Raw genomic sequence first — 23,150 nt, 5'->3', positions numbered from 1 at the left:
CCAGCTGGGGGCAGGGCTGTCAGAGTTTACAGTAAATGGCAGCCCCCACCAGAATCGAATGGGGAAGTAGGAAAGGATGAGGCACTGTTTTTTTGGAGGGACATGATTACATCACACCCGTTAAAGAGAAAAGTCCTATCAATAATGTAAGGAGTTTTTGCTGAATGTTTGTTTTGGTTCTTTTACACTTCCCCCTCCCCCAAGTTTTAAATTCCAGCTAGTTAATGTACAGTGCAATATTAGTTTTAGGTGTAGAATTTAGTGATTCATTACTTACATACAACACCCACCAGGTGCCCATCACAACCCGTGCCCTCCTTAATCTCCATCACCTATTTAACCCATCCCCCAACCCTCACCCACCTCCTCTCCAGTAACCATTAGTTTGTTTTCTATAATTAAGAGTCTGTTTCTTTGTTTGCCTCTCTCTCTCTCTCTCTCTCTCTGTTTCTTTTTACACTTAATTTTAATGTTAGGATTTTGCACGTGGTGAGAATGGATGGAAAGGTGTCTGTCTTCCTTTTTAGAACACTTTATAAACCGAGGTGTCTGGGTAGTCCAGTTGGTTAAGCATCTGACTCTTGGTTTCGGTCATAATCTTGCAGTTCATGGGATCAAGCCCCGTGTGGGGTTTTGCACTGATAGCACAGAGCCTGCTTGGGATTCCCTCTCTCTCTCTCTGGCCCTCTCCTGCTCTCTCTCTCTCTCTCAATAAATAAATAAATAAATAAATAAATAAACATTAAGAAGGAAAAAAGAGGGGCACTTGGGTGGCTCGGTCAGTTAAGCATCTGACTCTTGGGTTTGGCTCAGGTCATGATCTCAAAGTTTGTGAGTTCGAAGCCCTGCATTGGGTTCTGCACGGGCTGTGGAGCCTGCTTGGGATTCTCTCTCTGTCCCTCTCACACACGCTCTCTCTCTCTCTCTCTCTGTCTCAAAATAAACAAATAAACTTTTTTAAAAAAGACTAAACAATCCTGTGTAGTGCCTGCTCAGGTGGTGGTGAAGAGCCTAAGTAATATCATTTTGAAATTAAGGCCTCCATTAAGAGCAACCTCAGGCTGCACATAGCCCCAGTTCCTCAGATTGCTCAAGGCTAAAGCCATCCTCCGACCACCCTCAGATCAGCTAATCAAAAAACATTCCTGTGGTCTGAGTCAAGGCTGGGAACTGTGGACAGTTATTCTGTACAAACTAGCCAATTTCTCACAGCTTGCCTGAACCCCATGTGGGCCCTTTGAACTCACCTCATAATTGGTCATTTTCAAAGGATTTTCAAAAGTCATGATTGGGTCCCACCAAAAGTAATGAACACCTCACAGATACTGAATGGTCAAAGCTGTTAACACGGGTGCAATTGTAATTGGTGCTTATGTGATGATGCCATATGTACAACGTGTACACTGTAACACTCCCATCCCTAACCCCTTAAAAACCCTGCTCACTTTTGTTCGGGGCTTCACCTTCTGCCACGACACTGGTAGACGGGTGAGCCCCTGCTCGAGCTTGTAATAAAGACCCTTTTGTACTTGCATCGGTGTCGGCTCCATGGGGGTCTCAGGGGACTCGTGAATCGGGCACAACAGTGGCAGCACCTTGGTGCTCTCAGTCCCTCGATTGGCCCTCCATATGTGTCTCTCCCCTTCTCTCCAAGCTTCTTTTCTTTCTCAGTGGCTGGACCAAGCTGATGCAGACTTGGCCAAAGAGCAGGATCATAGAGCTCTCTGATAGAGCGAACAGACTGAGGAGATGGAGAACCCTAGTTGTGGGTGCTGCTCCTGGGGGTGGGGCAGGAATGGGAACCCCCAAATGCCCTCAAAAGGGGGGGTGGACCACCCAGTGGGGGATGAGGGTGGTGAGGACCATTCAGTGTGGGGGACAGACCACCAGGTCTGATGGGCACCATTGTAGTGTGGGATCTGGAGAGGATTTGACTTGGCCAGTGTCCACACTTAAGAAGACCCCTGTTTGGGCTTTAAGGGAAATGATATCTAGAGAACTGTGAAGAAAGTTAAGATCACCCACAGCAGTCAACAAAAGCATGCCTTCAGGGGTAGGTAGTTTTCAGAATCACAACCCTGTGGACAAGATCACTAGGATCACTATCCATCTGAGTCAGTTATAGAGTGAAAATATCCCCAGAGTGAGGAGGAAGAGGAGGGCCACTCAGCAGCCCAGGGTCTGGGTGGGGTCACACCTGAGCAGAGAGACCAGTGTACCGGTCCAAGGCTATAGTCAGGGGTTCGTCCTAAGTGGAAGAGAGGTGAGATTTTGGTGTTAAAATGGCTGTGGGTGGCAATAGGGATACCTTTTTCCAAGTACTTAATTCTAGTAACTTCCTAAGCCTCCCCCTTCCTCGTCTTCAGCTTCTCCAATCTATTCTGCCCTCTTCTCCAGTCTGCTCTCCTTCAAAAAGTAGACAGTATCAATAGGATCCTTGGCTTCTGCTTAGGTTTGTCCAATGAGACATACCAATAGGAGATCGCAGGACACAGGAGAGTGAGGCTGGGTGTTTTGCTTCTGGCACTCTCTCTGCCAGGTTGCTGTGGGTTGGCTGTCCTCTTCGACTAAAAGCCACTACACCTTCAATCAGGTGACCCTCTCCATACAGCTGTCCTCTCCAGGTTCTGGTAATCGCTTCCTTCCTTTACCTCTTCAGGCTGAGTGGTAACAGCTCCCTATTGTTACTAGGCCTGGGATTCTATATACTATCCACACCTTTACAAATAGTCCCTGATTGGGGTGCCTGGATGGCTCAGTTGGTTGAGCATTCAACTCTTGATTTCTTGATTTCAGCTCAAGTCATGATCTCAGGGTAGTGGGATCGAGCCCCCAGACTGGGCTCTGAGCTGAGCTCTGACCTGCTTAAGATTCCCTCTTTCTTCCTCTACCCCTCCCCCACTCATTCCCTCCCCCTCTCTTTCTAAAACATATATAATTTCTTCCAAAAAACTCCAAGAAAAATCCCCAAATTTTTTTTAATTGACCAAATGATTTAATTTTCATCTGGAGAAAGAATAAATAAATGCATGAGCATTGCTAAGAAAAAGAGGGTTGAGAGGGAATTTACAGTCTTTGCGGAAGAATGGCGAAATCTATCCCGAAGGTTGAAACAATTAAAGTGAGGTTGATACATTGTTGGCTTAATAACGTCAAACTTCCTTGCACCAAATTATAGACAAAATAAGGTGCTTTAGACAAAGGGGGGAAAATTGCCACATATTTAACAAAAGGTTAACACTACTCTACACAAATCAGATTTTTTTAAAAATCCAAAAAAAAGCAAAAGACACAGCTACTAAAAAATATTTTAAAAAGGCACACTCAATAAATATACAGGAAAATGTTCCATTGTTCTTATAATGAAATAAATACAAAGTTAAGTAAAAGTTAACTTTTTACCTACTAAATTGAAAAAGATTTTTTTAACTATAATTTAAAATGCCTGTTAGACATCTGAGTGGAGATATTAGAAAGACAGTTGAATATATGAGCTAGTGTTTGGGGAAAACTCTGGCTTAGCAAATAAATGGTATTTAAAACCATGTGATTGGGTTACACAACATCGTTAATGTATTTCATGCCACCAAATTGTACACCTTTGAATGATTAAAGTAATAATATTATGCTATGTATATTTTACCATAATAACCAAAAACAAAACAAAAACCATGAAACTAGAGAGAATGATCAAGAGAATGAGTGAGGATAGGAAAAAATGTCTGAGGTCCAAGCCCTAAGGTACTCCCAAGTGTTTGGAATCATTGTGGCTCAAAATTATATTGACTTTGGCCTATCATATGAAAACCATTCTATGTCCTGACCCCATACAGACACATACATACACTCAGACAGAAGTTTCACAAAACAATACCTACTTTTACTATGTGATGCTTTCTAATATTTTCTATTCTATTTGATTTGTTTTAAAAAAAATGTTTGTCACAAGAGAAACAAAACAGAGGAGAATAAATTCTAAATGATGTGTAATATATAAGGTGAGAATGAATAGATGCTAGTGTTCCCACTTTCCAGAAATTCACGTTAGGCCACTTTTGTTTTCTAAAGGCCCTCAGTAGTATCTGGTTTTGCTAACTGAAAGAAATCCGAAGAGGATTTTGCTTTTACGTAAAAAGGTGAAAAGTGAAAATGGCATTCAGTGTTTGTTTTGTGGTGAGCCCCCAGAGCAGCAAGGGTGTCCCCACCAAGATCTCCTTGCCCTCCAGCCGCACTCAGCATCTCACAATGCCTCCAGCCATCACACCTTTGAATTGTCTGTGAGCATCTGTGCTTTGTCTCGATTTATTTTGTGCATCTGTTAGCAAGGTCCATTCTAAGGTATCAGAAAAGCCTAAGAATGGTTATTTCAGGGGCCTGGGAATGCTCAAAAATTTTTCTGTATAAATTAATAGTAATTGCAAAAAAAAAAAAAAGGGAGGGGCACCTGGGTGGCTTAGTCGGTTAAGCATCCAACTTTCGCAAAGGTCATGATCTTGCAGTTCGTGGGTTCGAGCCCCGCGTTGGGCTCTGTGCTGACTGCCAGCTCAGAGCCTGGAGCCTGTTTCAGAGTCTGTATCTCCCTCTCTCTCTGACCCTCCCCTGCTCACGCTATCTCTCTCTCTCCTAGAAATAAATAAAATATTTAAAAAAAAAAAAGAATAAGTTTGTGCATTTCAAAAAATGTTGCAATTTGAAATTTTTCTCTTGTGAACACTTCATTCTTTTTTAAAAATGTTTATTTTTGAGAGAGAGAGAGAGAAAGCGTGCACACATGCACTTGCTGGGGGTAGGAGGAAGGGGAAGGACAGAGAGAGAGGGAAAGAGAATCCCAAACCGCCTCCACACCGTCCGCTCAGAGGCTGATGCAGGGCTCCATCCCACAAATCCCAAGTCCGTAATGACCTAAGCTGAAATCAAGAGTCAGACACTTAACTGACTGAGCCACCCAGGCGCCTGGTGAACACCTCATTCTTAATAGTACTAAGAAATGTCCTGGTACTTCAAGCTAGAGATCATCTAAACTTTCCTAATTTTTCCCCTATCTTTCTGTTCCCCAAACCTCTAGTGGGAAAATGAGATCTAATTATGCCTCTCTGTGTTGAAATCTCTTCTTCTTTTCAAGGATTCAGACTATGTTTTACGCAATATGATGGTTACGAAGCACTTGGGTTTAACAAAAATCCACAGGAATCCCCCTATCATCTTCAGGAACACATGCATCTTCAGGTATGAAATGCATTTTCATGTCTGTTTTGTTTGACTATCAGAGCACACCCCCTGCTGTGATAGTAGATCTGAGAGACACAGCTTTTGTCTATCATTAGTATACTTGAATCTTACCCTGATCGAGTTTTAAAGAAAAATTCCTGTTTGCGTGGGACACGTTAACTCCTTTCCCCTTCAAGTCCTTTTTAAAATGGATCTCACTGGTATTTTATATTAAAATTGGATGTTTCAAAGCATGATAGTGTTTTATTTTCTGTGATGTTCTTGTAAACATGGAATTCAACAAAAACGCACCATGACTGTGAAAAATACATCCACATCACTTATGAGAGCTTATCATCTTAAGGTTGGCTAGCCTGTGAATGTGTATCTTTCATTTGAAGAAAACAAGCCGGGTAAAGGTGGGGAGGAAGCAGAGAACTTTGTCTTTAATAAGTACCCAGCTCTGGGTTACTTTGCGTGCCTTTCATCTGAGGGATGCCGGGAACACAGACTGGATAGATGCAAAACTGGTCTCAACCAGGGACGCACCTATTGCAAAAGGGGCGAACTGGCTGTTAGAGGTCAGTGTGGTTGAGTAGGCAGTAACCTATCTCAGTCCAGTAGGCTAATTTGACATCTAAGTGCATGTGTTAATTAAATTTTACTTTGGCCTCATACCTGAATGTTCATCCACTGTCAACCTCTTTTCCACAGTTATTCCTTGTGCTAGGCAAGAGTCTGATGAGAGTCCTTGTACACCCAGACTCGTAAACTTAGACTCCCGTGCGTAACTTAGAACAGGTGCCTTTGAGGAACTTTGGGGACCAATCGGCTTTATTATTATGCCTGGAAAGTTTGGCATGGTGCTTCGGGACTGTGGTTATAAATAAAGACACAAAGTGGTGGCTCAGCAGCAGGAGGGGGTGCGAACAGAAAAAAAAAAAGGGACATAAAGGACAAAATCTTCCGTGGCATTATAGGATTGGTATTATGAGCCATAAATGTGTTTTTGAGGCTAGGCAAAGCACCACCATTTTTATAAATACCTCAAAAGAACGACACCTCAATGTCAATGTAGATTGGAAAGGGGGGAAAAGATGTGTATATACCTCGTTAGAGAGAGAAGCAGCTACTACATTTCATTGAAAATCTCAGGCCTCTCTGGGGAGCAGGGCTGCTGGCTGCTACACACTGTAACTTCCTCTGGAGCAGTGCCCTCCAGTGATGGGAGCCCCTACCCAGATGTGCCTCACAGTTAGGTAAACACTGGCCTCACAGCACACATCCAGAGCATCTTAGAGCCAATGACTGATAGAAGGCCTCTCCCTTGCTTCAAGGTGGGGCAGATTCTTGGCACCGTTTGCCTGTCAGAGCTTCCCTTGGGATGAGGCTGAGGCTAGCCTTCACATTCTTTATAAAAAAATTTTTAAGTTTATGTATTTTTGACAGAGAGAGCAGAGGAGGGGCAGAGAGAGAGGGAGACACAGAATCCAAAGCAGGCTCCAGGCTCTAAGCTGTCAGCACAGAGCCCGATGCAGGGCTTGAACTCATGAACGGTGAGATCATGACCTGAGCAGAAGTTGGACGCTTAACTGCCTGAGACACCCAGGTGCCCCTAGCCTTCACATTCTTTTTTTTCTTTAATTTTTAAATGTTTTATTNAGAGCCCGATGAGGGGCTCGAACCCACGAACCATGAGATCATGCCCTGAGCCAAAGTCAGATGCTTAACTGGCTGAGCCTCCCAGGTGCCCCTAGCCTTCACATTCTTAATTAGCTTCTCCTTCCCTCTCCTGCTTTTCTCAGACCCTTACAGGTTTCTCTGGAGAGCACTCCCTCCATAAATCCTTTGCAGAAGCATTCGTGTCTCGGGCTCTGCTTCTAGGGAACCTGACCTAATGTACTCATCAGCTCCTTCAGGCATTCAACTGGTACTTATTGGACGATATGTAAACAAAAACCAAATACCTCAGACAAGTAGAAGTATAGCAAAGACAATAAAACAGAGTAGCAGATGGACGGTGACTTGGGTGCTGCTACTTTATGTAGATTGCTTGGTCAGAGAAGGCTTCTCTCTCCGATGAGTGAGCTGAGAGAGCTCTGTGAAGAGAGGGGGGAGTGGTCCAAGCAGATGAAACAAGGGCTGGTGTGGCTGGAGCAAAGCTGGAACAAAAGAGTTACTCGGTATGTTTGGGTGGAATGTTACATGCAGGCTGATGTCTTATATCTTTATGCTAATTTGGTTTTGGTTTCAGAGACTTCCTCTTTAAGTGTACGGACACTTCAGAAGTCGTTTTGGCCTCTACCTGTGGAGAGAATCACATAGTAATTCCACTCCGTGAGAGAACAGGAAAGGCTTTGGGAGTTCTTGATTTTAACATTGGCAGGAATAAAATGCTACTGTATCAAGAATTTAAAGATCTGCAGAAAATGATAAAGGTGGTCCAAGCTGCCTGCTATGAAATATTGGGCGAATTATCTGGAGAAATAAAGAAAAACTATATCCTAGGTATTGTGAATGTGGCAACAGTTTGGATTCGTGGGTTTAATAAATTTAAGGGGAATCACAGATTGCAATGGAAGATGCACTTTCTAAGAGGAATTGTTACAATATACAGCAATATACAGCATGAAAGGAATTCCCTCATGCAGTCTTGGGCTGATGAGTGTGATCTATAAATTAGAGCAAAGGGTATGAAGTCTCATTTTCTTGGCCAGAGTCATATGGTTTAGAACTAGAAGGACTTATAAAGGCAATATAGAACTAGCATTTATTTTAAAAATGTTTTAATGTTTTATTTATTTCTGAGAGAGAGAGAGCCGGCATGAGCAGAGAGGGTCAGAGAGAGAGGGAGACACAGAATCTGAAGCAGGATCCAGGCTCTGAGCTAGCCGTTAGCACAAAGCCTGATGCGGGGCTCGAACCCACGAACTGTGAAATCATGACCTGAGCCGAAGTCAGACGCTTAGCTGACTGAGCCACCCAGGCGCCCCAAGAACTAGCATTTATTAAATGTTCCATCATGTGTCAAGCACTTTAAATATGTCATTTCTACTAGTCCTTACCATAACTCTGTGAAGTGAATGGTGATACCTCATTTCACAGGTGAGGAAAGTGAACTTCAGAGAAATCAAACAACTCACACCAAATCACAGTTAACAAGTGATGAAGCCTGGATTTGCACCCCAGTCTGGTGCTCTTTCCACTAGATTATACAGAATTTGTTCACTGGAACAACTTATTTTACAGATAAAGAAGCTAATACCCGTCAAATTTAAGGTCCAACAGCAAGTTTAGTGGCAGAGCCCAAGACTTGACCCCAGTGCTTATGATCCTACATCCACTTGGCCGCTCTTAGTACAAAACCAGTTTGGACATAAGGGAGGGAAGAAGGAAGCATGGAGACCTTTGGCTATCTGGAATGGAGTAAATAGAGTAACACTATGTGGGGTTAATCTGAGAAGTTTCTTGCCACTAGATAGGGTGCACTAAGTAGAAAAAAGAAGAAAATTTATGTTTTTTGAGCATCCACTATGAACTTACCACTAAGCACTTTTATGTATATCATCTGGTTCAATTCCCACAGATCCCCGGGGAAGTAGGGATCAGCCTGTGTTCACAGGAAGGAAAAGGAGGTTCAGAGAGACAAAACTAAGAGTGGGTATTCAGCCTGAGGTCCAGCTCCAAACCCCGAGTTTTTACCTTTCCTCAGAGCCTCCTCCTGTGAGCTTTACCAGGTGCAATTCCATTTCTGTGTATTAATCTCATGACTAGAGAAATGAAGATTGTTTAAAAGCATAGGAGATGCTCTCCCTTTTCCTGGAAAAAAAAAGTTTACTGTATTATGCCCAGAGTGCTCTGACGAACCAATACATGTACTGAACAACAGTGTGGGATGTTTACTCTGTTGTTTCAGAGATTGAAAATGTAGGCGAAGTCCAGCGGGCAGGAATTCTCTTTTTCCGAATCATGCTGCAAGAGTTGCGGGAAAGCCTCCAACTACTTACCTCCTTCGACTTTATAATACTGTTGCTCTATGACTATGACCCTTCGGCAGAGCCCACATCCCTGCTGGACACCAAGTCCCAGGCGGCAAAGGCCAGCGCAAAACTAGTCCATGACATCCTGTTAGGGGCTGTCTTGTTCATTCATCCAGACCTGGAATTATCAAGTGACTTTGAAAACTNGAACTGCGAGATCATGACCTAAGCGAAAGTTGGACGCTTAACCGACTAAGCCACCCAGGGGCCCCCCAGTTTTTTTTTAAACATTCTTTTTGTTGAAGAATAACTCACACAAGTTTAGGTATACAAATCATAGTTGCATAAATCCTACGTGTACAAATGTAAGATTTTTTTACACAATGAACATTTGTAACCAGCATCTATATCAAGAATATTAGTGGCATCCCCAGAGTCCGCCTTTGTACTCTCTCCCATCACTCCCCTCACACACACATGCCACACACACACACAATTTACTCACCCCAAGAGTAACCAGAATCTTGATTCCTAACACTGTAGATTGTTTTGCCTGTTTTAAAACTTACATAAATGGGGGCGCCTGGGTGGCTCAGTCAGTTGAGCATCTGACTTTGGCTCAGGTTATGACCTCACAGTTCGTGGGTTCAAGCCCCACATCGGGTTCTGTGCTGACAGCTCAAAGCCTGGAGCCCTCTTTGGATTCTATGCCTCCCTCTCTCTGCCCCTCCCCTGCTCACACTGTGTGTGTCTCTCTCAAAAATAAATAAACATTAAAAATTTTTAAATTTATATAAATGGAATTATCTAAACTCATGAATTGGATACTCTACTTCCACTTGCTGGTGCTCCCATAACTGTTATTCTCTTGTTCACAGTATGTTAACAGACACTTCGTCAAGAATATTTGTGCTTTTGATCCAACTGCTACGCATGAAGAAGTCAACTTAAAGGTCATTGGTGAATGTATCAGAGGTAAATTTACACTTCATTGTGTTCTAATCCTAACAGCAATTAAACATAGTTGCAATTCAGATATTCAGATATTTTTATTATAATAAAGTAAGTGCCTCATAAGTTCAATTTTTAGGAAAAATAGTTCTGATAGTAATCCTCTACAGGGAAGAACACTGTCTATAATTGAAAGCATTACCCAAAGTCACTGTCTATGCCACACATTTGAGAATTCAGAATCACATCCATCTTCCACTTTATTGACTACATGTGCATTATTTATTAAAAACCAATAGTGGATATGGGCTGCAGTGAGGATAAGAAACAAGTACATTAAGAAAAAAGGCTACTGTTGTCTTTGGGTTTCAATGAAGAACCAAAGAAAATGATAGATCATGAGACTTTATAGACTAGTAAGAGTTTTTGGAGAAGGAGAACCATCAGGAATCAAGAGTCGGGGAGCTCCCAGGTTGGAGAAGGTGATGGGCTCTTTGGCCATGGAGAACTGACCACATGCAAGAGTAAATATCCAGAGTGAAATAGATGAAGGGATTTTCTTTATTTCAAAGTTTTACTTAAGTTCTAATTAGTTAATATATTTGGTAAAATTGGTTTTAGGGGTCGAAGTTAGTGATGCATCACTTACCTATCACACCCAGTGCCTCTCACAAGTGCCTTCCTTAATGCCCATTAGGTGAAGAGATTAAGAGGACACTTGTGATGAGCACTGAGGAATGTATAGAATCATGGGATCACTGTATGGTGCACCTGAAACTAACACAACACCATATGTTAGCTCTACTGGAATTAACATTTTTAAAAAAGAGTATCTATGCATATACAGGCATACATTCCTCCCTGGGTGTATGTTACCCCACCAGAGACCTCCAGCCATTTGTGCGAATGGACCAGTTAGGGAGAAATTGAAAGTTTGTTCCTATTTTGTTACTTATAAAAAACTAATCATCGGCTGGGGAAGTGGCTCGGTAGAAGTTGTTCACTAAGTGTGTCCCTTTTCCCCCCTTCCCCTTTCCAACTCTCTGTGGAGACTCTGGACTAAGTCGGAAGGGTTTCTAGACAGTGAGCCAGGGGGTGCAATCGAATGGCCTAGGGAGGCAAGATACTCTCAGAAGTTTGGGAGTGCTAGAGAACAGGAGAGAACATGACACTCCAATAAAAGTTAACATGAGTTCGTGTGGACCATGTGTGATGTGAATTAAGATTAGAATTTCTGGGGCACCTGGGTGGTTCAGTCATTTAAGCATCTGACTCTTGATCTGGGCTCAGGTCATGATCTCACAGGTTTGTGAGTGTGAGCCCTGCATCAGGCTTTGGGCTGACAGGGTGGAGCCTGCTTGGGATTCTCTCTCCCTCTCTCTCTGCCCCTCCCCATGCTCCTGCTCTCTCTCTCTCTCTCTCAGAATAAAGCTCCAGGCTGACAGGGTGGAGCCTGCTTGGGATTCTCTCTCCCTCTCTCTGCCCCTCCCCATGCTCGCGCTCTCTCTCTCTCTCAGAAGAAACTTAAAAAAAAAAAAAAGATTAGAATGTCTATTTAGAATGGCTTCTCCTATAGCCTCATGACTCTGGGCTGATTCATGGGAGCCTGTGGATTCAGAGATTTCACAAGTGTCACTTCTTTTAAGGTGCTATTCAAGGGAAACAATAATAAGAGCAAAAACAAAAATTAAAACTTGTTTACTCTATCCTTGTCTATACTTGTTCCATACTTGTTCACTCACCGTTCACTGAGGACTTAAAAATCCAGAAGAAATGTGTCTATGTCAGTGCCTGCTTGCTGCTCCTCTCTATAAGGGAGATTTAGGGGCGCCTGGGTGGCTTAGTCGGTTAAGCGTCCGACTTTCGCTTGGGTCATGATCTCGCGGTTCGTGGGTTCGAGCCCCGCGTTGGGCTCTGTGCTGACTGCCAGCTCAGAGCCTGGAGCCTGTTTCAGAGTCTGTATCTCCCTCTCTCTGGCCCTCCCCTGCTCACGCTGTCTCTCTCTCTCTCCTAGAAATAAATAAAAATATTTTTTAAAAAAAGGGGGAGACTTAGACCCCACCATGAGCCCCAGGACAGCCTCCCCTCCATGTGCGACGGGAGTACCTCCTCCACCTGCCAGCCCCTTGGCATAGAGCCAGACCCTGCTGCTAGAGTCCCTGGTGTCTCCTGACTGATGTTTCACCTTGTGGGGCAAGGACACAGGTGCTCACCACTGAAAAATCAAGTCCTTTTTTCAGATGGGAGCTGGGGATGAGGAACAAGCGCCTCCACTCTCCATCTTGCAAGTGTGTTCAGGACCTGGCTCTCACCCTTAATAACCTCATCCCCAAAGACGTCTTCTGTGAGGTTGTCCCAATGCTTTTTGGGACTCTTTGCAGTTCAGGTTCCACCTCTGATTTGCGTACCAGAACCACCTCCTCTAGTCCTATACACTCCTTTGTTTAAGAAAGCATGCAAACTTTTGCATGACCCCACTTTCAGTTGTGCTGGCCAATTCCTGAGCAGTCTTGATCGCCAATGCTTCTACCACTTTCTCTTTTCCAACAGTGTCCTCAGGCGGCAGGAATTCCAACTGCAATTAACAGAGCTGATTCAGCCAGAAACCAATAGCCCCCAGGCAACCCTTCCACCACCCACCGCCTGCCGCCAAACCTTTAGCATTATCGTGGTCTCTGCTGCAATCAAGAAAGTTCATAGGCCATCCAGATACCAACCCTCCCTCCTTCAGATGTGATTAGGAAATTCTAAGCTCTCCATTTAGGGATAGGAAGGGGAACTCACTGGGGCACCTGTTTGTGCCTCAAAGATAAGAGCCTCTGGCAGGGCAATTTGTGGCTCAAATTTTATCCGAGCCTTCTAGCAGTGTTAACTGAGGTCCCACTCAACAACCCTACCCAGCATGAAATACCACCAGCAGTATCTGTCGGTTCTGCCCAGGTTAGGGCGGGACTGTTAGCATAGCTCCTCACCCATCAGGCCTTTCAAATTAATGATCTTGCCAAGAAGATAAAATCAAGGCTGGTGATGTGTCTACACTTTCTTAGGACTTCTGCTGCCAACTTTCACCCTACTTCATCCTAGTTCTAGAAAGGAATATGTATTTTTTAATGTCTTAGAAAAGGTACACTTTATTATTTTTTCACTTTTCCCCCCAAGTTTTATTGAGATATAATGACATATAACATTGCATTAGTTTAAGGTGTGCCACATAATGATTTGATATATGTACATATTGAGAAATGGTCACCACAGTAGGTTTAGTTAACATCCATTACCTCACATAATTATAAGATTTTGGCAGGGGGCTAGGGAGGTGCCTGAGTGGCTCAGTCAGTTAAGCGTCTGCCTCTTGATTTCAGCTCAGGCCATGATCTCCCAGTTGGTGAGATCAAGCCCCGCTGAAATTCTCTCTCCCTCTCCCTCTCCCTCTGCTCCTCCCCTGCTCCTTCATTCCCCACAGCACAGCTGAAGACAAGATAGGAACCTTTAACAAGACACTACCAACTTTCCAGAAATAACAAATGGGAGCACAGCACTGAACTGAACATGCAACTCTGAGAATGTGCCTGGTTCTTTTAAATGAGTCAAAGTGAAATGGACAAGATACCAAGAACATTGTTTTGTCCTATGAATTTGGACCATCTGTATACCCTCATTGGTTTGGAGTTAGCTAACTTTCTCTACTGCCTTCTTAGACTTGGTTTCTTGGGCGGTGACTCCTTCTGAGAGTTGTTTTCCCACCTGTGAGAAAAAAGTGGCAGTCACAGTGAGACCTGGGTTAAACAGGGAGCCCTGAGGGTGCCTTTTATGACATGCTCATAGATTTCAGGCTCTAGGGGAGGAAACATCCATTCAGTTTCAGAATAGATTCCTTTTGTCCTGGCAAAAACCTCTTATAGGGCCCTTGGAGGAAAGATATTGGACAAGCACTCAATTCACACACTGTTTGGGAAACCAATTTAGGGTTCAGTAAAGACCTGGGGCCTGGGTGATTGATCTGTTTCCCATGCATGCAGACCCTTTCCATCTCCAGGCCAAGTCATCCAGGGGGAAAAAAGAAAGAAAAAAATCAAATCATCAATTCTCTTTCTGCTCCTTATCATTCTTTTTGGTTTTAAATTTTGAAGTTTTTCAACAGCCATTATTGAACTTAGGCAAACAATGTGGCTTTATTTATCTAGGTACCATCACTGATGTTTTAGTATCCAATAAAATCTTTGAAAAATCAGTTTCATGAGAACATTTTTCTATTTAAGGGCAACATAGTTTTCCAGATTTCCTTGACATAGTTTTTTTTTTCTTTTTTAATTTAGTGGATGTTAAATAATTGTTTGTCTCAAAGGAGTATAAAATTATATTTCTAGTAAAGTATTTTAAAAGGTCAACTAGAACTAAAAGCCTTCTAACAAAAGAGTCGCTAGCTCATTTCAGGTCTCCCCATGTCCCCTCACAAGAGGCCATTTTTTTAGACTCTTGACTATTTCTTCTGGCATGTGCACATTTCTGTCTTGCTAATACTATAGAGCATTGCTATCTTTTCATTCCTCAATTATAAACCTTGTCAACTGATTTCCTTTTATTATAGTTGAAAGTTGAGTTCTGTTGTTCCACCCTTCTCTTTTCCTGTCCTTCCAATGTAATTATATTACCATTTGGATTTAAACCAAAATGCAATGTTTACATGATTTTGCCTATGCAAATATGTTCCACAGCTGAACACTAACATATTTTGATTGCTTCCTTTTTACTTTTTGTCTTTCCTGAAATAAATAACTCACTTTTACATTTTTATTTATTTATTAAAATTTTAAAATATAATTTATTGTCAAATTGGCTTCCATACAACACCCAGTGCTCATCCCAACAAGTGCCTTCCTCAGTGTCCATCACCCACTTTCCCCTTTCCCCCACCCCCCATCAGCCCTCAGTTTGTTCTCTGTATTTAAGAGTCTTATGATTTGTCTCCCTCCCTCTCTGTTTGTAACATTTTTCCCCCTTTGCTTCCCCCATGATCTTCTGTTAAGTTTCTCGGGATCCACATATGAGTGAAAAAAATTTATTTTAATGTTTACTCATTTTAGAGGGACAGAGAGAGACAGTATGAGTAGGGAAGGGGCAGAGAAAGAGGGAGGCACAGAATCCGAAGCAGGCTTCAGGCTGTCAGCACAGAGCCTGATGTGGAGCTTGAACCCACGAACTATGAAATCATGACCTGAACTTAAGTTGGATGCTTAACTGACTGAGCCACGCAGGTGTCCCTCACTTTTATTTTTTTAAATCTTGAGTTTTCTTTGTATTTCTTGATAATTTCCATCCCATCTATTTTGTCTCTCCATATAATTTCCCTTGGAGGAAGTTTTATCAGGTAATTTTTTTTAGTTCCATTTTTTCCTCTTTAAGCCATCCCTTCTAGAGATCTTGATTCTCTTTCTATCTAGGGTCTTCTCCCACCCCAGATCTGCTACTGGGTTGCTTTCCTGAAATTCATTTTGCTGCTATCATAGGAATATCATTTTGTAGCATCTCTCTCATAATTTTCTGAGAAAGAATGTGTGAATTGTAAATTTTTTGAGACCTTTCATGTCTAAAAATGTTTTTATTCAACCCTCACATTTGGTTTTTAGTTTGCCAGGGAACATAATCTTGAAGACAATGCCCCATTGTCTTTTTTGAGAAAATGAGTGTAATTCACATACCCCAAATTTCACCTATTTGTACTGTACCATTCAGTAGTTTTTAGTATATTCACAAAGTTTTGCAAACATCGCCACCAATTTTAGATTTTCAGCACTCAGAAAAGAAACCCAGCGCCCATTAGCAGTTACTGCCCCTCTTTGCCACTCCCTACCCCAGCTGGCAACCACTAATCTACTTTCTGTCTCTAAGATTTGCCTGTTCTAGATATTGCATATAAATGGAGTCTTACAAGGTGGATTCTTGCACTCAGCATAATGTTTCAATGTTCATCTTTGGTCTATGTATCAATACTTCATTCCCTTATTACAGCTGAATAATATTCTATTATATGGATATAGCAAATTTTATTTATCTGTTTATCATTTGATGGACATGTGGATTGTTCCTACTTTTTGGCTATTGTATATAATGCTGGTATGAACATATGTTTACAAGTTTTTGTGTGACCATATGCTTTATTTTGAGAGCACGAGAGGGAGGGAGGATGGGAGTGGGGGGAGGGCAGAGAGAGAGGGAGAGAGAGAGAAACCCAAGCAGGCTCCACACTGTCAGTGCAGAGCCAGATGCAGGGCTCAAACCCACAAACCGTGAGATCATGACCTGAGCTGAAATCAAGAGTCTAACGCTTAACCCACTGAGCCACCCAGGCGTCCCAGCAATAATTATTTTTTGAAGTTTTTTCTTCTCTGTTGTTTCTCCTTTCTTTTTGTTTAGTATTTTTGTCTATCTCATCTCTATGTCACACCACCAGGCAACTTCCTCTCCCCAACACTAGAAATTTATTTCTCAAAGGGGATAACATAGAAAGTCTCTGGGCTAGGGGACTTCAGACACAGTTGAGAGGAAAAGGACCAGAGTCAAAGCAGGGAGAGTATGAGTGTGTTTACTGAATATAGAGACCTCTGTAAGCTTCCTTGACAAAGCTCCAAACAAAAAAGCAAACAACTGATACCTGTTCTTTTGGGGTGTAAGAAAAATATTATAGGACTTCTATTTGTAATCATTTTATCCCATCATTGCCCAGTTTCTTTTTTTGTTTGTTTTAAAGTGAATGATTCACAAATAAATATACATGCATTGGGGCTCATGCTCAATATTTGTTATGGGTGGAGGTACGTAATCAGAGTTCAGAGTCTACTGCATTAAACTATGAATTTTTGTAAAGCAAATTGCATTGATTTCAATTCTTACATTTAAAAAAGTTTATTTGTTTATTTTGAGAGAAAGAGCAGGAGAGAATGAGGTGGGGAGGAGCAGAGAGAGGGAGGGAGAAGAGAATCCCAAGTGGGGCTGAAACCCATGAACTGTGAAATCATGCTGGCCAGAAACCAAAAGTCAGACACTGAGCCACCCAGGTGCCCCTCTCACATTTGATTTATAAACATCATGAAAAAAAAAAGCCAATCCAATGTGATATTGTACAGAAATTATACCACCATAAATGAAACTTATATACCTGCAAGAACCCAATGTTCAGCCTGGAACAAACTTCTACCCAACTTTGATAATTCAAGAAAAAATATGTTCTTACCTCTCCATTTAACACTGATCCTCTCCTGATAAGCTGGAAGAGGCACTCTACAGTACATTTTGGATCACTTTAAGTTAACAATAACCTAGTAAGTGCCCGAAAGCCATGGCCAATCTGAACTTTCTGACCTACATAAGTACCGACTGAGACGTGCACACATATGGTCTTTTAACTATAGGATGTTGCAGGACATTCAGCCAATTGAATGTGGCAGTAATGTTAAGAGGAGGCACACGGTCTACAAAACAATAGAAAGAAGGGAACTAAAACTAAGAACTTATGCTAAGGAGAGAAGCATGCAGGAAATACTGCTGATCTTGGATTATTAGCTGAAAGGAGCAGTTACACTTTGACAACTGAACCTGATGCATAAGTGCTTCTTTATTTTTGCTTTGCTCATCTTTCTAACTGCTTGTAATTCCCAAAAGGGTTTTACTAATCTCGTTTTAAAGCAGAGTTCCGTAAAGGGACTTTGAATTAGAAATATCCTAGAATATTCCATTGCTTTCAGCAAAATCAACTCCTTATGTAATTAAAAGTTTGATTAAACTAGACCCTACAAAAATACCATAAAATGTTTCTGAGTTAATAGATTCTTAAACAGATTCAAGGGTTTGACCCGGCAATTCTTTTAGCTCAGATGTCCTCAAATACTTTACTATAAACTTTACCAAGGCAAAGCCAAAAAAAACCCCATAATTTCTAACGGTTAGAAAAGAAACAAAAGCAAGTCTATCTGCTTGAAAGAATTACTAAACCTGTAGTCTGGCTTTGCCATCTGCCAAGGGGCACAATCTGGAATCTATCCACCACTAGAGGGCAGTAGCGCTCAACCGTTGTTGATGGGAGCCCAACAGAGCCAAGGAGGCTTCATTAGAGAAATCATTGCAGCTGTTGTTAATACATCACTCTCTCATTGGAAAACCAGGCAAACAGGAACCACAACCCAGAAAGGTTCAGAGCTTCTTTCCCCGGTAACAATAAGGCAGGAAATAAGCAACAGGGGCTTGTGAAAGGGGGCGGCCTCCCTCCCCATCCTCATCTTGAGTCACCGTGGAGACGGCCGGCTTGCTTAATAATGGCTGCAGATAGGGGTCTGTTTCATTTGGATGTTCAGATAAGAACACTGTGGCAGGCATCAATGGAACAGAGCCCTTAATGGGGAGTTGGAAAGGGAGAATAAAAACTTTGGGGTGCAGGAGAGCTGATATCTCAGAAAATGAATTAGGTTTGGTTTTAGGTGTGTTCTGGGATGAAGTTTAGATTCAAAACACCGAAACAATAGGATTATCAAAGTAATCTTTCCAGCCTATAGCATTACCTTGTAAAGTTTTGAGGAAGCAAATTAATACAAAAAGGAATCAATTGTAATCAAATGCACCTCAATATTTTAAGTATGTATGTGTATTGGTCTGGGATTGCCCGGAACGTGAGATGAATCAGGTATTTCTACTAATGCTTTCATGACCAGCATCTGTTTTTGTTTTATTCATAACTGTCATTTATGTGACTGAGCTACAATCTGAAAAGATTTTTAACATTTGAAAAACCTAATTTAACTATTCTGTAATTTAATGTTGTTTCAACATTTATTGAACAATTACAATCAAGAGAAAAGACAGTGCCTCTGTGTGTGTTGAAAGAAAAAAATTTAGAAAATTGTACCCCCATGTTTTAAATTGGCCTCAAATAAAAATCGAGACTTATGAATGTCTCCTACTTTTTATGTGCCTTTCATATCTTGTATTGTACCTTTTGTTGAAGTTAAAACTTCAAAATCATAGAAAGGCTAAATCTAATTCAGGGAATCTTGTTCCCTCATAGAAAGAAGGGATAGAATATAGGGAAATAAAATATGTTTAGTTTTCTCTCTCTCTCTCTCTCTTTCTCCCCCCCTCCCCCTGCCTCTTTTCCCTGCTATCTCTCTCTCTCTCTAACATAAAATTAAAAAAAAAAGAATGACAGAGGTGTCTGAATAGCACAATAGATTAAATCTCATTCTAATAGAGACCCATGAAGGACGTAACTGTCATTGTTAATGAGCCATCAGATAAAAGATGACATTTAAAAACTCTCATTCAGGGGCGCCTGGGTGGCTCAGTCGGTTAAACGTCCAGCTTCTGCTCAGGTCATGATCTCGCGGTTCGTGGGTTCGAGCCCTGCATCGGGCTCTGTGCTGACAGCTAGCTCAGAGACTGGAGCCTGCTTCAGATTCTGTGTCTCCCTCTCTCTCTGACCCTCCCCTGCTCACACACACACTCTCTCTCTCAGAAATAAATAGAACATTTAAAAAAAATTTTTTTTAACTCTCATTCAATTCTAAGTATCATTTAATGGTTTATTCAACTCAAATTAGCAAACATTTATTGGATTAGTCACATGGTAAACATTAGAAGTAACAAAAATGAATAAAACATCGAGCTGAGGGTAAGAGGCACCTGAAAGAAGGAAAGTAATATTTTTTTTAGCAGCTACTCTGTGACAAAGTTTTGCATATCTTTTCTAATTAATTGTCATAACAGTTCTGAAGTATTACCCCTATTTTGTGGAAGAAGAAACAGGCTAACAGCAATTAAGTGGCCTGCTAAAGGTCACAGACTAGTTGGGGTAGAGGCAAGATCGAAACCCAGATCTGTTCAATTTTAAAGTATATTCTCTTTTCATTGGACCATTCTATATGAATATTAGTCATTGACTCCTGGGAAAAAGTAACTTTTATGAATGGCAATAGTTTACAGTTTAACAAATGAAACATAATGGTGTGCAGTGATTACATATTTTAAAATAAATTTTAATTAGGAAATATTTTAAACATAGAAATTAGAGGGGCACCTGGTTGGCTCAGTTGGAAGAGCCAACTGAGACTCTTGATCTTGGGGTCCTAAGTTCCAGACCCGCACTGGGTGTAGGGTTTACTTACAGAAAAAAAAAAAAAAAGGAAGTTAGATGTAGTCATTGAGAGCCATATTCTACATCCAATCTTAATGTTATGTATGTTTGAGTCAGACATTGTTTTTAAATTTTTTTTAATTTTTTGAGAGAGAGAAACAGAGCACAAGCAGGGTGGGGAGGAGGGGGCAGTGAGGGGGGGGGAGAGAGAGAGACGCAGAATCTGAAGCTAAGCTGTTAATACAGAGCCCAACACAGGGCTCGAACCCACAAACTGCAAGATCATGAACTGAGCCAAAGTTGGATGCTTAACCAACTGAGCCACCCAGGCGCCCCAAGTCAGACATTTTTAAAGAAACAAAACATTATAGAAACAATTGAGACTTTCTGCCCCTCCTTGATCCATTCTCTTTTTTTCCTCTCTAGAGAAAACACTATTATGAATTTGATGTTTATCAGTTTTATGCATGATTCCTTACTTTTACTTACATGTTTATGAATCTACAAACAATATAATACTATTTTGCAGGATTTTAAATTATATTTTAATTGTATCCAAATAAGAACATATTATTCTACAACGTGCTTTTTGTGAAAACATGTTTTTGAGATTTATCCACAATGAATATGTAGCTTTAGTTCTTTATTCATTAAATCCTGTCCAATATTCTATTATGTGAATATATCAAAATTTATATACCCATTTTCTTATAATTGTACATTTAAACAAAATTCTGCCATGGTTTTGATTCAAAGCATATCTGATGAACTTTTATAATACTGGAACTTATTATCTTAATAATAAAAGTACAAAACTATCCACGCTAACTTTTTTTTCTTGATATAGATCATTCTCGAATCGAAGTATGGAAATTTGGCAATACTGCCATTGAATACCTATACCACTGGGCACACATCTGTTTAACTCTCACGGAGCTAAGCCAAAAAACAAGTAATGCTATTGCACCCCCATTGCCCTGCAAAACGGACTCCTACATGTACGCAAAAATGCCAAAGGGAAGCTTGCCAGAGAAATGCTGATGAATTGCTACTGTATTTCGGATATTTTTGTCATACTCAGTTTTGTTAACTATAAAATATCTTCAGTTGGAAAGGAGTGCCACATAGACATATTCTACTCATAGACATTGACCTCAGCATTTTCTAAAACGGAAATGCTACCTAAGGAGAAATTCGATCTAAAAAATATCCAGTTAAGGTAGCCATAACCAAATGTGTGTTATAGAATATATTTTAAAGTTTCCTTTTGGTTTTAGCTTTGTATCTGCCACGGGACTATCGCGGTTAATTGGGTAGAATTATTTTAATTCCTTAAAGGTACAAAGTAAAGGCTGAGGATTTAGGGGGGAAATGGACATTTTTACATTAAAGGAGTACCAAGTAATAAAGATTTTAAGAAATTAACTGGGAACTGTTTTTCCAATTCTTCAGAGACTTAAATGAGCACGATATTTCCCCCCTTCCAAACCATCACTTTCCTTCCCCACTTACTTTAACAACTTATTTCAATGAATAGAAATTCTTGTAGGAAAATGCCTATGACTCATGGAAAAAAGAAAACATACCTTTTTTTTAATAACAAAAAACCTCTCAAGTTCAAGAACTGCAAAAAGAATTTATATTTATTTAAAGCTTATTATTACAGCAAACTTTACTGCTTTTGTGAGATTTCATCTTTGCAATAAGATATCTGATGTGAGTCCATTTTTAATAAAAATTTGGGAAATTAAACTTCATTTTCTTTATTTGGTTGACAAAATGTGATGTGTTCCAAACGTCTTATAATTTGAGGTTGGAGGTCCCTTCTTAACCTTTTCTGATAAAGTGGCAGCAGTGTTATTACCAGTTCTCATCTCCTGGGTGATCGCATGCCCAGTTTTAACCTAGAAGCCTATTTCATATTTGAAAGAGGGCTTTTCAGGGCATTTGCAACAACATTTCTAGGAACAATGTTCTTGAAGATATTAAACTGATAGTCGCATATCCTGATGGCTTCAGAACAAGCTTATAGAGTTCACTGTGCATACAAATGGCATTTCAGGCAGCTAGGAGAGGACTTTTTTGCAGAATGCTATCTTATTCACCATTATCACAGGAATTAAGTTAACTAAATGACATCTAACTTGATAAGAACAGGTATCATACGTCTGCATGGAGTTTAACTTGTTTGAAATATTTTCAAACACAAGCTCACTTGATTCTCCCAATAACCTGTAAGGTAGGTGGTCTAATACCATTATCCCCACTTTATAAGTGAGGACATAAGCTCAAAGAGTGAGTTACCTAGGTCATGACAGCTAGTAAGAAACAGGGGGACCTAGTATCCATCTATCCTAACTTTTGCCAGCACCTCAGACATCTCACTGACACTTTCAACCTTTATCAGGCTAATGACCACACTATCAGTCTTTTGGAAACTACTTTAAAAGTAAGCAACCAGGGGTGCCTGGGTGGCTGGTGGTTAAGTGTCTGACTTCAGGTCAGGTCATGATCTTGTATTTAGTGAGTTTGAGCCACACACTGGCCTTGCTGCTGTTAGCACAGAGCCTTCTCTCTCTGGCCCTCCCCCACTCACACACACACATTCTCTTTCTCAAAAATAAATTTAGAAAAAATAACTAAGCAAAATTAAGCAACCAACAAGAAAGATTCATTGAATTTATTTAATGATCAATCAAGTAAAATACTATCCTTTAACACTAGGAGCTTACATTTTTAGTGAAGAGGATGGTATTTATACTTGACAAAATTTACATACAGATTTATATTCAAATCTATTTATTGAATAGATTGATTTGAATAGTCTGAATACTTTGCTTTACTTACAGTTACTTATACTTCAGAAGCTTAGAATTGATTAGATTTTTTGT

The 23,150-nt window shown here is 40.9% G+C and overlaps 1 protein-coding gene across 1 annotated transcript in view; it reads left to right on the top strand.

Moving 5' to 3' along the window:
• The window catches only part of EFCAB5 (EF-hand calcium binding domain 5), a 126,610-nt gene extending 104,926 nt beyond the window's left edge, over positions 1-21,684 (top strand). The window contains exons 19-23 of the mRNA XM_077749652.1: positions 5,123-5,226; positions 7,463-7,716; positions 9,125-9,398; positions 10,054-10,163; positions 21,107-21,684. Coding sequence (XP_077605778.1) covers positions 5,123-5,226; positions 7,463-7,716; positions 9,125-9,398; positions 10,054-10,163; positions 21,107-21,300 — 936 coding nt within the window. The 3' untranslated portion in view covers positions 21,301-21,684. The remainder of the gene's footprint in view (positions 1-5,122; positions 5,227-7,462; positions 7,717-9,124; positions 9,399-10,053; positions 10,164-21,106) is intronic.
• Positions 21,685-23,150: the final 1,466 nt, after the last annotated feature.

This window comes from Crocuta crocuta, unplaced genomic scaffold (genome assembly GCF_008692635.1).
Source record: "Crocuta crocuta isolate KB4526 unplaced genomic scaffold, BGI_CrCroc_1.0 scaffold149, whole genome shotgun sequence".
Lineage (NCBI taxonomy): Eukaryota > Metazoa > Chordata > Mammalia > Carnivora > Hyaenidae > Crocuta > Crocuta crocuta.
Note: the sequence above shows the minus strand (reverse complement) of the source record. Positions and strands in the feature narration are given on the sequence as shown.